General features: G+C 44.7%; 1 protein-coding gene across 2 annotated transcripts in view; it reads right to left on the minus strand.

Moving 5' to 3' along the window:
• Positions 1–12168, minus strand: part of SEPTIN8 (septin 8) — a 37663-nt gene extending 25495 nt beyond the window's left edge. Inside the window, exons 1-4 of one of the 2 annotated variants that reach the window (XM_034778347.1) lie at positions 12076–12168; positions 11868–11982; positions 5084–5279; positions 3426–3612 (exon numbers count right to left, since the gene is read on the minus strand). In XM_034778347.1, the coding sequence (XP_034634238.1) occupies positions 3426–3612; positions 5084–5279; positions 11868–11982; positions 12076–12078 (501 nt within the window). In that variant the 5' untranslated portion in view covers positions 12079–12168. The remainder of the gene's footprint in view (positions 1–3425; positions 3613–5083; positions 5280–11867; positions 11983–12075) is intronic. The other variant, XM_034778348.1, reaches the window with a different exon arrangement.
• Positions 12169–13647: the final 1479 nt, after the last annotated feature.

Raw genomic sequence — 13647 nt, forward strand, 5'->3', positions numbered from 1 at the left:
TGGGGGTGGAGGGGGCCATGGCTGCAGGGCCAGTGTAACCATTAGGCAAACTAGGCGGCCGCCTAGGGAGCCAAGATTTGGGGGCGCCAAAAAGTGGTGCGGACTCCGGCAGCTCCCCGACCCAGCTCACCTCCGCCTCCTCCCCTGAGTGGGACGCTGCATCCTGCTTCTTCCCCCTCCCTCCCAGCACTTGCACCGCAAAACAGCTGATTCACACGGCAAGCCTGGGAGGAAGGGGGGAGGAGGAACGCACGCTCTTGGGGAAGAGGCAGGGCCAGGGCAGGGATTTGGGGAGGGATCCAATGGGGCAGGGAGGAGGCGGAGTTGGGGTGGGGCCGGGGGTGGGGCCAGGGGGCGCAAGGTGGAAGTTGCGTCTAGGGCACAAAATATCCTTGAACCGGCCCTGCATGGCTGGCCTCTGGGGGGGTGGGGGGGTCAGTGTCTGGGCCAGGGAGGGCCCCATTCAAGGTAAAGTGACCTCTGCAGTCCTAGGACAAAAAAGAGGGGTTAGTGGGTTACAGATTGTTGTAATAAGCCATGCATCCAGTGTTTATCTATTCAGTCCATGATTTTTAGTGTCTAGCACAATTATGAATTTAAGCTCCTGGGCTCATCTTTTGAAAGTGTTGTGCAGGTTTCCTTTGAGGATGAGGACTGGTAGGACTTAGAGTGATTGCTTTGTGAAAAGTTGCTCACCCACAGGTGCAGGGGTGGGTTTTTTGTGTGTCTTTTATCATTTTCCTATGTGAGTATATTTGAGAGCATAGTGACTGTCTGGTTTCACCCACATAGTTGTTACTGGGGCAGTTAGCGCACTGGATGAGGTATGCCACATATTGTGATAAGTCTGTCAGACACATGGATCTTATAAGGTGTGTTGTGTGGGGGTGTTGATCATTGTAGCAGCAGAGATATGTCTGCAGGTTTTGTATCTGTTGTTCTGGCACAGTCTGGTGCAGCTTTGAGTTGGTGAGTCTTGGTCTGTGGGGAACTTGCTTCTGATGATGCTTTGGAAAGGTTGGGGGGGGGTATTTGAAGACCAGAAGTGGGGGTTCAGGAAAGATTTCTTTCAGGACGAGGTCCCCAGCAAGTATGGGTTGTAGTTTGATGATACCCCACGTAGATTCCACTGTGGGGTGACAGGGGTGGGGTGTGCTGTCAGAGGAGGGTTTATTTCTGTATTGAAGCAGGTTGTCTCAGGGTATTTGGGTGGCCCGTTTCAGGATGCGAACTACTTCTCTGGTGAAGTGTCCCCTGTTGGTGAAGGCAGTTTTAAGTGCGTGAAGGTGTATATCCCGGACTTTCTCCTTGGATCATATTCTGTAGTATCTGAGTGTTTGGCTTTAAATAACAGATTTCTTCGTGTGTTTGGGGTGGTTACTGGATCTATGAAGGTACGTGCGGTGATCTGTGGGTTTCTTGTATACGTTTGTCTGTTGGGTTCCATTATTAGAGCTGATTACGGTGTCCAGGAAGTTGATGATTGTGTGGGAGTGTTCCAGAGAGAGTTTAATGGAGGGGTGTAGGTTGTTGAAGTTCTGGTGGAAATCTATGAGAGTGTTTAAATCGTCTGTCCAGATGACGAAAATATCATCAATGGATCTCAGGTATATCATTGGTTTCATGGTGCATTTGTCCAGAAAATCTTCTTCAAGGTGGCCCATGAAGGGATTGGCATATTGGGGCATCATCCTCGTACCCACGGCTGTTGCCATGATTCGAATAAAGCATTTGTTGCTATTATGGGTGAGGATGAAATGGACGAGTTTGACAATGTGTTTGGGGTGGATCTCTGAGGGTTGTCTATTGTCTTGTAGATATTTGAGGCAAGCAGCTATTGTGAGGGATGTTAGTGTTTAGGGAAGTGACATCCATGGTGGCGAGGATGGTGTTCTGAGGGAGGTTGTTAATGTAGCGGAGTTTATGGAGGAAGTCAGTTGTGTTCTGAAGGTCCAATAAAAGATATTACTTCACCCACCTTGTCTCTCTAACATCCTGGGACCAAACACTACAACTACACTGCATATAGATAGCTATAGACATTTAGCTGGTGATTGAGAAAAGGGATTGGCATCCTAAGTGTTAAATATTCTTCAAGACAAGGAAATCACTTTTTATTAAAAAAGCAAGCTGAATAAGACATCAATGACCTTTCGAGCCTGCTTCCAACTCCCTCACAGCATGCTGACCAAGTAGAAAGTGTGTCAAGAAGCCTTAAATAACTTTAAGCTGCATGAATGTCATGGAACGAATCACATGACCAGTTGCCACCTAAGGGAGTGACTGCTTGAGGACCTATGTAACGAAATATAGATGTAATCACTAGCTAGACTATAAACAGACCTACTTTTTTGCATTCCTATGACCTTGCTAGGTTATTGACCTTACCATACTTTGAGAAGGCAATATGATACAGGAATTAGACCATTGAGACACATAGGTTCTGTTCCTGCCCCTGATTTGTTGTTTGATCTAGAGTAAGTCACTTATCCTCTTTGACTTACTTTTCCAATATGAATATAGGGACAATTCTAAAGTGCAGCTGTGGTAAGTCAAGTCCATACGTAAAAACATTTTTCCTCAACAATTGCTCCATCTGTATATCCAAGGGCAAAATCTGTTACCCTTAGCAAGAAGTCTGAATTTTTACTGCTTTTTGCCCGTTATCACTACTGACAGGACAATACAGGTAGCACTGCAGTTCCTACAACACAGCTGTGGGACAGCGAGCTGGAGCCTATCCTGGCTTGCCTGTCAGCAAACCTCCTCTCTCCTCCCCTTCCCCCAAAAACAACAATAGTTAACTGGGGGAGGGATAGCTCAGTGGGTTGTGCATTGGCCTGCTAAACCCAGGGTTGTGAGTTCAATCCTTGAGGGGGCCACTTAGGGACCTGGGGCAAAAATCAGTACTCGGTCCTGCTAGTGAAGGCAGGGGGCTGGACTCAATGACCTTTCAGGGTCCCTTCCAGTTTTAGGAGATGGGTATATCTCCATATATTATTATTATAAGTTTCAGTTGAAGACTCCCTTATTTTCACAAGAGATGATGAGCCAGAAACAGCCCAGCTTGACTTTCAGATCCCAAGCGAAGTTAGTACAGTGATGGGTGCTGCAGAAAAACTTGAAAGAGACGTTTTCAAACAAATGTCTAGTTTTTTTTTGCAAAAAGGAGCAAATTTATATGGAAGATACTGAGAAGAAATGAACACAGAACCCCATGAAACCATCTATATGAAGTCACTGATCAGGCAGATCTGTGCTTTAACCAACCTAGCTCACAGAGCTGTTATGAGAATTCATCAGTTGATGTCTGTGAAGTGGTTTGAGACCCATGTATGGAAGATGTTATGCATTAATATTGCTTTACATCTAACTGAAAGCATACATTACTTTTGAAGAGTGGATGCTTGCCTTAAACGCCTTACCTTGCTATCCAGCTTCTTCATCGTTACCAGATCTAAGGATTTGAGCGAGTGCCCAGTTGGAGTGATGAAGTAAAGGCAGACGTGGATTCTTGTGTCATGATAATTAAAGAGAGAACGACGGATTTTCAGCTCTTCTTGCAAGTAGTTTTCAAACTGCGTGTCAATGTAATCAACTACTGGCCTGTAACTAAAAACAGATGCCATTAGCAACAAGAATGCTGAAGTTTAAATGAAGTTGACAGTTTAAAGTTATCATGCATTCTCTCAGCCCCATTATTTTAAAACCATTTACAAAGAAGCATAAAAATTTTTAGCCCTTCACTGGTAACATGCAGAATGTTACATTCACAAGAGCAACTTCTAATCAAAAGGTGTATGGTATTTTCAGAGACTCTGTTGCAGCACAAAAGGGATTAATGCTGGTGGAACTGAAATATGGAAAGCAGACAACTTCCATACATCAAGCTTTGACCAGATTTCAGGTGTAAAGTATCTCGATGTAGTAGCATAGCAATACAAAGAGGAGAATCGAGGAACCCTGAACAGCCTTTACCACTGGATAGCCATGGCAGATTATAACTACTTTGAAAGGAGGCCAATTGAAATTATTGCAAGACGTCTTACAGGGACTTAGACACATAGACTTTAAGGCCAGAAGGGACCATCATGATCATCTAGTCTGACCTCCTGCAAAGGTCACTTGATCCAAACAAGGTGCATGAGCAGTTAAATGGGAGTGGGTGGGAGGAACCAATATCACAAACTGATCATTGTCATCATGGACAATTCCAACTATTCCACAGTTGGTTGGGTTTTTTAAACTAGATTTGTAAGAGTTTACGGGTTAGCTAACCAAGCCATCTGAAAGGGAAGAGAATATTATTTCCTGCTAAAGACAATGGGATGAAACCTGAGATGTGCCGAGCATCTGCAATTCCCATTGACTTCAAAAGGAGCTGCAGATGGTCAGCATCCCTCAGGATTTGGCTCGGTGAGTTTTTGAGTGAGTTAAATAGATCTTTGGTTTAAGACACAGTTCTGTAGGTTCCCCACTAATCCAGTATCTTTCTGACTCATGATGTGAGTGAGCTCCCCTGAGTAATACGTTTTGGATGGATGGAGTGATAACACAACAAACCCCTCGCCATCACTAATAAAAGGACAGATTCTGCACACAATGGGACTCCTCATAGAGCAGGAGACTACTCGGCCTGCGTAAGGGTGGCAGAACCTGGCCCAACGCTACGAAAGAAGAAGAGGTTAACAGCTTCTTCAACAAGCCTGGAGGAAAGAACTGCTCCTCAGCAGATCTCCTAAGAGACGGTTGGTGTGTCTTTCATTGAATTAAGCGAACAAGTCAGCAGGATTACACTGGATTCTTTAAGACAACTCACAACACGTTACAGTTTTCACTGCCTCACTAACCTCACCCTCTCTCCTTAGCCAAACTCCCTCTAGCATTCTCCCATACTTATTACAGCGGCTCATCCCTGCCCTCTTCAGTCTAATGCGGCCATAATCAAGACACCTCATAATCCAAATGGGAAAATTGGGTGCCCAGGAACAGAGGCTCTGTCTGTAACATTGCAGGGAGAATGACATATGTTAGAACACTAGAGGCTGGTGCAGAAATGGCGACTAGATGGCATGTGACCTGCCTTTCATCTTTATTTATCTGGTCTCCAAACCCCACTGCATCCACGATTGTCAGTTTCAGGTGCACGTTGCTCTCCTGCAGGTCATAGGTACGCGGTCGTAAGCGAACTGCATTCTCGTAGTGACTGGCCTCCTCCGTCTCAAAGGTGGTATTGAAAAGTGTGTTCATTAGTGTGGATTTCCCAATGCCTGTTTCACCTAGGAAGGAAGGGTCACCATTCATTGCAGAGTGGAATTCGTAAAGGGACTTCAGAGTAAATTAATTACAGAGCAGAACAAAAATTAAACTGAGAGAGGTTACTGCAACTCCCCCAAGTTCAGAGAGGTATAATCATTGTGATGTTCCTACTGCCCTATTCCCAAAGGCCTCCGATTCTTAATCTTATTTAGCACGTTGCTTCTGTATCACTTTTCATCTGAAGATCTCACAGCACATGCAAACAAAATCAAAGCAAACGTAACCAGAACCCTCTGCTGTCTCCAACCCAGATTTAGAGGCCAAAATGATGAAAGTTAGGAAGAACACAACAACTTACAGGACATTCAGTTCTGATTGATTCTTCATCTCAAATGCTTCTATTCACAAGTTACATTGTACCTGGCTCAATTTTTTCACACCTTTTACAATGTACTCACAAAGCAATAGCTCCAAGTACTTAAAACAGTTAACAATGCAAGTCAGTGCAGTGTGATCTACGTTCTGTGGATCTGTGGCAGAACTACAGGAAATGTCTGCTTAAGTCTTCGGATTCTCTTTTTCTCATAGTGAGGATTTTCGTGTGTGTTTTAGCACTGCCCAATGTATTTGGCTTTCGGCTTCCTTTGTTTGGCCTTGTCACTTGTCTCTCTTTGGGGATTTGCACAAGCGGGGCAAGCGTGTTCTCTCTCTGTGAGACAAAAGACTATTTCCACCCTCCCAGGATTTCAGATTTTGACCATTTATGAAACAGAGGAATATGTAATTTTTTTTAGCAGACAGGGCAAAATCCCTCCTTGGAGTAACAGCATGTGAGTCCCAAGTGGTGAATCTGGCCCAGAATGTGGGAGGAAGAGGCCAGGATTGAGAATCCGGGGTGGTCAGAGCAACCTCAGTTGCTTTTTATTTAGTCCTGTGCTGCCTGTTTGTCAATCAGCACTTCCTGAGCGTGCCTGTGGGAATGGAGAGTTTGTGAGCACGCACAATCAGCTAAGCGACTGTCTTGCAAGTGTATGCCTAACTCCCTGACCTACATGTGCATGAAGTGAGCATGTGCACAGAAGGCGCCCTGGAGCTCAGGTTTCTATGGGTACATCTTGGAGGTGTAGTTTCCAACTCAGGTAGACATACACGTGCTAGCTTTCATCCAGCTAACATGCTAAAAATAGAAGCATAGCCGTGGCAGCACAAATGGCAGGACAGGCCAGACGCCCTGAGGACAACCCTGCCTGGGACCTAGGTACTTACTTAGGCCACTAGCCCCTCCTGCCTCAGAAGCTACAGTTCTATTTTTAGCACACTAGCTCGATCAAAGCTAGTATGTGTATGGCTACCAGAGCTGAAATTTACACCTGAAGCTCAAGTGCAGACATACCCTAAGTATGGAAACCAGGCCTGTTAATACTAGAGATGGTTTCTGGTCATTTTACAGTAGTAAATGCTGCTAGCTAAGTATTAAGAACTCTTACTATGCAACCACTCTACAAACCCTTTCTTTAAGTCTCCAGTCAAAGCCAGATCAACCTAACAAATGCCCAGAGGCCTTAAAACGACTTGTTCCTCAACTATACTCTTAATCCTTTCATCCCCAATGTGCCATTAATAAGGGTCAAAGGTTTGTAGAGCTCCCACTGCACAGAAACCCTTAGCCCCCTTCCCTTCACAGAAGTGGACCTGCTAAGTCAGCTTAACCTGTCAGCAAACACATCTGTTCCTCTGTTGTGCCTGGCTGGTCTATGGCTGCAGGTCTGCCTTTGCCCAGCCAGACTGCATATCAGACAGCTGCTCCTCCTGGCCCCTCTGCCTGCTCTGCTCTCCTAGCTGCTGCCCCCCATCGAGCCATCTCGAGGGTGAAGATCAGAGGCACCATGAGTTCTTCATTAGGGGTGTGATGAACAAAAGCGTGGGTTTGAGCACGACATGCTGGAAAACGCCCCACTCTGACGCACAGGGTATCAGTACGTGCTGATCAGCAGGCAAATGCATGCAGCATTGAAACAAGGAAAAAGGGAAACACTGCTTGGGTGTTTTATTTATTGAGAACCCAATGCAAATCCCATTCAAAAGGCTTAAAACACTCCTTAGATCTGGCTTGGTATAAATAAATCTTCCAAAATATTCCCAGGCTGCACGTTACAGAGAGCAGGAAATGGTGCTGCATGGTGCGAGAGTGGCTGCGAGGCCACACATCAAGCAGAACCAGCCAAGTTGGAATCACAAGGAGATAAGCAAAAGAAAAGTTGCCTCAGGCGCCGATCTGAAGCCACCCAGGCAAACTTCTGAAGGAGAGATGAGCTGCCCAAATGCAAAGAGGGGCTGGAATGTTTTGAAATATGAGTTAACGAAAGCCTCAGCTGGCTGGGGAGATCTGGTGATAGAATCCAGAGAGGGTGGAACGCCTAAGTTGTAGAGATGGTTTCCTCCTATAGATCTCTTGATGTACAGAGCTTACTTAGTCATTTTCCCCTCCCCCAACATTGCGTTGTTGCCCTTATTCACACGCTCCAAACCACGTTAGCATGGTTTGTGACAAAGGTAAAGCAAGACTAACAGACATTTGTTTGGGGCTGGGGATGGGGGCAGTTAAACCAATGTCACATATTTTGGTCTTGCAGGCCACATACCAAGTGCCATATTGCTGTACAGTCTTGGCAGAGCGTTGCCCAGGAGCAAGGCAGCAGGGATCCGTTGGTTTAGCATCATCCCCCTCTCCTAATGCATCATCTGTGCAGGAAGAGCTAGAAGAAATCTCTGCCAAGTTGAATAATTTAGATAAGCAGAGGGATGGAATGTGAAGTCAAATGGGGACACCAGAGACAGGCTCAGTGGGAAGAAGACTATAAAACTAAGAAAATTAATAAAGGAAAGTTGAGGGTCTCTCCCAGGTCAGCTTCCCCAGATGAATAATGATCACATGCACTGCCCACACACCAAGGCAAACTGTACAAGACAGAATGGATAAACCTTAGTGCTACATTTTCAGCATTGACGGGCCACCATTTTAACTTTACTAGGCATGCCCCTTCCTGGCCATCGTCTTTTGGAACTGATAAAGAGAGTCTAAGGTGCACCGACCAGCTGAGTTGAACGGACGTGGTTATGGGAGAATGGGATAACTGGCAAGCTGCTAGACTATGGCCCAGGATAAAGGACTCTGGAGATCTGTGGTTGGCGGCCCATACCCCGACTGGGGTGACGGGCATGAGTGAGTGAGTGAGTGGTTATGGGAGAATGGGATAACTGGCAAGCTGCTAGACTACAGAGGCACCTAAGACTGATACAAGGTTTTTATTTTAGACCTAGCAGGTTCTGAACCCTTCTGTTCCCACCTTGGAGAACAAATTCTGCGTGGAATATTTGTACTGTAGATAGAATGGTGGAGAGCCAAATACTGGATCCCCCACCAATGGCTAAATGCCATGTGAAGGAGACAAAAACCAACTGATGATCCAAACCCATCTGGCAGGGAAGTCATTTGGAAAGCTCAGGGCTGACCTATCCAAAGTCTTTCAGGAAGCACTGACTTTCTCCCAGCATTCTCCTGTCCAGGTTGGGTCAGGACTGGGAGGAAGAATTTGTAATAGCAGTCAACAGCTGTAATTGGGTTCTTCTCGCTTTGCCAGCGAACTATAGGAAATTTGATGATCTCTCCCACTGTTTCATAGATTTAAAGGCCAGAAGAGGCCACTGAATCATCTAGTCTGACCTCTTCCCCCCTCAAAAAATAAATGTGGCGATTACAAATGCATGGTCTTCTGCTGCAAGCACATTGCTTTTGAAGAATGACATTACAAAGCCCAGGGTAACATCCTTGCTTGATGGGTACAAGCAATGCTGTTTACTTGGGGTTTGGGTATGAAAAAAAAAAAAAGTGTAGGTAGGGAGTTCCTAAAGGGGTCAGGATCAGAATAAAGGAAGTATTCCACTGCCCACTCTATGTAAAGCTGTATCCAGTCTGGGCAGGAAGAGATCTTGGAACACATTTCAGATATTGAAAATATCACTTCCCCTGCCTTGATCACTGGTCCAGAGCCAGTGCTGGGAAGAAGTCTCTGCCCCCAAAAGCATTTCAACTGTTATTGCAGGTTGCAGTACTTTAAGCCTAAAATAAAAGCATGCCAAGCAAACAAACAAAAAAATCATCTGCAAGCCAGCACCCCCAGGCATCACCAGAAAGGACTGGCTTCAAGCAGTCTGTGTGGCTTCAGCTACTAGAATCATGCACAAATTGAAAGGGAAAAAGTAAAATTATAATGAGATTATTGTAAGATCTGTTCTCTAGCAACCGGCCAGCATGCTTAGAGATAACTGTTTTATGCTGAAGGCAAACAGGAAATTCCATCTTTCTTTGGGGACAGAAATGGACCCAATTCAAAACTCTGGATTCACCCACCCCCAAATTCTGTGAAAGTTCCAATCTGGACCCAGCTCAGCTATAAAGAATTACTATTTCTAGCTGTAGTGATAGTGATTCTTAAGCCTGCTATCAGCCACTTCATTTCCCCATCCTCAAATCCATACATCTAAGGCCCTACCAAATTCACAGTCCATTTTGTTCAATTTCACAGTCATAGGATTTAAAAAGTCATAAATGTCATTATTTCAGATATTTAAATGTGAAATTTCATGGTGTTGTAATTGTAGGGGTCCTGACCCAAAAAGGAGTGGGGGGGTCCACAAGTTATTGTAGGGGGTTGCGGTATTGCTACTCTTATTTCTGCGCTGCTACTAGCGGCAGCACTGCCTTCAGAGCTGAGTAGCTGGAGCGTGGTGGCTGCTGGCCGGGAGCCCAGCTCTGAAGGCAGAGCCGCCGCCAGCAGCAGCGCAGAAATAAGGATGGCATGGTATGATATTGCCACCCTTACTTCTGCGCTGCTGCTTTCAGAGTGGGCCCTCAGTCATCAGCCGCCCCTCTCCAGCTGCCCAGCTCTGAAGGCAGAAGTGCAGAAGTAAGGGTGGCATGGTATGGTATTGCCACCCCTACTTCTGTGCTGGTGCTGGTGGGGTACTGCCTTCAGAGCTGGGTGCCTGGCCAACAGCCGCCAGCCGCCCAGCTCTGAAGGCAGCGCAGAAGGGTGGCAATACCATGACCCCCCTAAAATAACCTTGTGACCCCTCACCCTCTTTTGGATCAGGACTCCCAGTTTGAAAAGCACCGGTCTCCCCCATGAAATCTGTATGGTATAGGGTAAAAGCACACAAAAGACCAGATTTCACCGGGGGAGACCAGATTTCACCTTCCATGACACATTTTTCATGGCCATGAATTTGGTAGGGCCCTACATATGTCCCACATCAGCTCAGGTACAGAAGCTAATTCCGTTTGTCCTCCCATCGTGATCTGGCTGCAGCTAAAACCACCCATGCTTAGGGATGGGCTGGAAATTATTTTTTTTCATCTTTTGAACATTTTTGAGAATTTGAAAGATCTTCCTGTCCCAAATTTGGTTGAAAGGTCAAAGTATCAAAAACTTTTGTGGACCAACAATCCAAAAAAATCCCCCAAAAGAAAAACCCAGTTTTGGCCAATTGAAACATTTTGTTTGATTTTTTAAAAAATATTTCATTTCAATTTCAACCACTTTTAAAAATCTAAATTTCAAAACAAAAGGTTGCTTTGAACCGGAAAACTGGAATTTTTCATTAGAAAAAATGTCGATGTTTTTGGAACTTTTGAAAAAATACGTTTTGAGCTGAAAAATTCATCAAAACCTTTCCCACAAAAAGTTTCAGGTTAGATGAACTGGCATTTACTGCCCAAAAAAGTTTAATAATAATTAACATTGTTATTAATAATTATAAATAAATCATAATAATCCCTGCCCAGCTCTATATATGTGGAATATTTCAACAGAAAAAAACCCTTCAACTATCTTTACGAAGAGGAACACGGTTTCCCTCATGAAACAATAAAACACGACATTATGTTAACGGCAGTCTGGACTTCTGAGTGCTATTGAAATGGCTGCCACCTTGGCCAACACACTCGGGACTGAATTAGGGATCTCCAGAGCTGCTACAACTACAACTGAAGAGGATGAGAGTCCATTACAGCCCCATCTAGAGAGCTTTAACTCTGGAGATCTATTTTGAGGGGAACCTATAACACACACTTACCAGTGGTTTACACTATTCCCAGATCTACTACAGACTTGTTGTTACACCTTCGGAAAGTCATGTAAGGACAAAACTTTCTAAAAGTGCCCACTTATTTCGAGTGCCTAGCGCATGATAGGCCATTGGCAGAACACCCACAACTCCAACTGATATTGAACACAGCTGAAGGTGCTCAGAGCTTATGAAAAGCAGATCAGTGGCATCCAAAATTGGGCCTACAGAATAAGCTAGCACTTGTGAAAATTTAGGCCTATGTGGTTTGCCCAAGGTCACACAGTGAGTTTGTGACAGAGCAGGGAACTGAACAATTGTGGCCTTAACGTCTTTGCATTTTCCATGTAAAATTCCAGTAATGATACTTATCTCTCTTTGTGACGTGCTCCGACATCCATGGATCCGATGTGCTACTAGATTATTATTTATTGTATTACTACTACTAAGAATTTCCCTAGTCTATGGTAAACTCTGCTTACCCACACAGAGGATGTTGAAGCTGAATCCTTGTGTGACAGATTTGCTGACAAGCTGATCTGGGAGACTATCAAATCCAACATGGCCCCCCAGGGAAAGATTCCGCTTCTCTTCATTCTGTTAAAGCAAACAGAGTCAATTTAGCCAGAGCGCATTAAAAGAGAGTCACTAGCACAAGGACTAAGGAATAAAAATCACAAGAAACGTTACCATCGTACTCGAGGCAGCGCGTATTTCCGAGTCACTGAGGTAATCCTAACTCTACCCGCACAGAGGTTTATTATGTTTTGATATCCACATTCCAGACATACTGGTAATTATAGCCAAGCATCAGTAGAAAAAAAAATCTAATCTTAACAGGGAATTATCTTAAAGAGACAGCACACTAAACTGCTGAGCCACTCTGGAAGAAAAAGTCAGGGCAAGATTCAGCTGCGTCCAGCTTGTGGAGAATAAAGCAGGAAAAAACCATCTTCCCATGTTTTTCGATCACTTCCCTCCCCCTTTTATGTTCTGAGAGGTTCCTGCACTGAATTATGTCAGAGCTAGTCTGGAGCTCCTTCACAGCCCTTGATCTTTTTCCTTTGGCTTTGCCGTAAGCAGCTTTGTTCAATCACACTTCCAGGGGTATGTGTTACAAGGGGAGGCAAATGAACCCTCTCACCTCACCATCTGTGACCACACCAGTTCCTCTTCTTCTTCAGCTGTTTCTGTCTCTCCCACCATCCCCACATGCATACACCTTACAATCCCATCTGTCTCCTTCCTCCCCAAGTGGAAGAAGAAGCTGGTCACTTTCACTGGAAGCTTTGTTTAGAAATAAATAAATAGGATCGACACAGGAGGAAATAACTCAGAGTAATAAAATGTCTCTCTCAATAAATCACAGACAGACAGAAAGGCATGAAGCCTCCAGTCTGCTCCAGCAGGGATGCACATTCTACTCTTTGTGGATTTTACTCTATTGTGCCCAGGGGGTCTGAGTAAATACACACAAGCAAGAAAGTCATCAGCCCAGCAGAAGACACAGGCCAAACTCCTGATGGCATAACCAATCAGCTCCAGGCTTCAATAAACTAGCATTTGTTTTCACGGGGGCTGAATTTGGCCCAGGGACTCTACAGGATTATTATCTTTCCTAATAGCTTAAGCCTATCAGTCCCAGAAATTGACAAACATGCTTGCAGTTCTATTCACCTTGCAAAGTTTACCTCTCTGCCTGCCAAAGGCATCCAATGGAATGCATAACAAGGACACAGAGACTTAGCACAGACACTGCCTGCCACTGCACACAGAAAAAGGAAAAAGAAAATTGTCTCAATTGAAAATCCAGAACCACTGTTACTAGTTAGGAAAGTACATAAAAGGGCTGAACTCAGCCCTGGGATAAGCAGACTAGTTATTGGACTCAATACAGGAGTAAGGGGGTGCAGTTCTGTGCCCTGTGTTACACAGGAGGTCAGTCTAGATGATCTACTGGTGCCTTCTGGCCTTAAAATCTATGGGACATTGATTCCACTAGAATCAATGGACAAGGGAAATTGCATCCAGTATCCTTAGTTCAAGTGATTCAGAATAGAACTGTTGCAAAGTGTTTATTTTGTATATATATGTTTAGATTTACAATCAACTTTCACCTTGTCTCCACACAGCCAAATAACACTACCAAAACCAACTGAGCAGACCACTGAATTTACAAATTGTTTTTTCTTTTCATTTTCAAGTTGCCACTAAAAGCAGTTAGACCTAATGGAGAAGCAAATGTCCAGAAATGTTATTTTA

Source organism: Trachemys scripta, chromosome 8, assembly GCF_013100865.1.
Source record: "Trachemys scripta elegans isolate TJP31775 chromosome 8, CAS_Tse_1.0, whole genome shotgun sequence".
Classification (NCBI taxonomy): Eukaryota; Metazoa; Chordata; order Testudines; family Emydidae; genus Trachemys; species Trachemys scripta.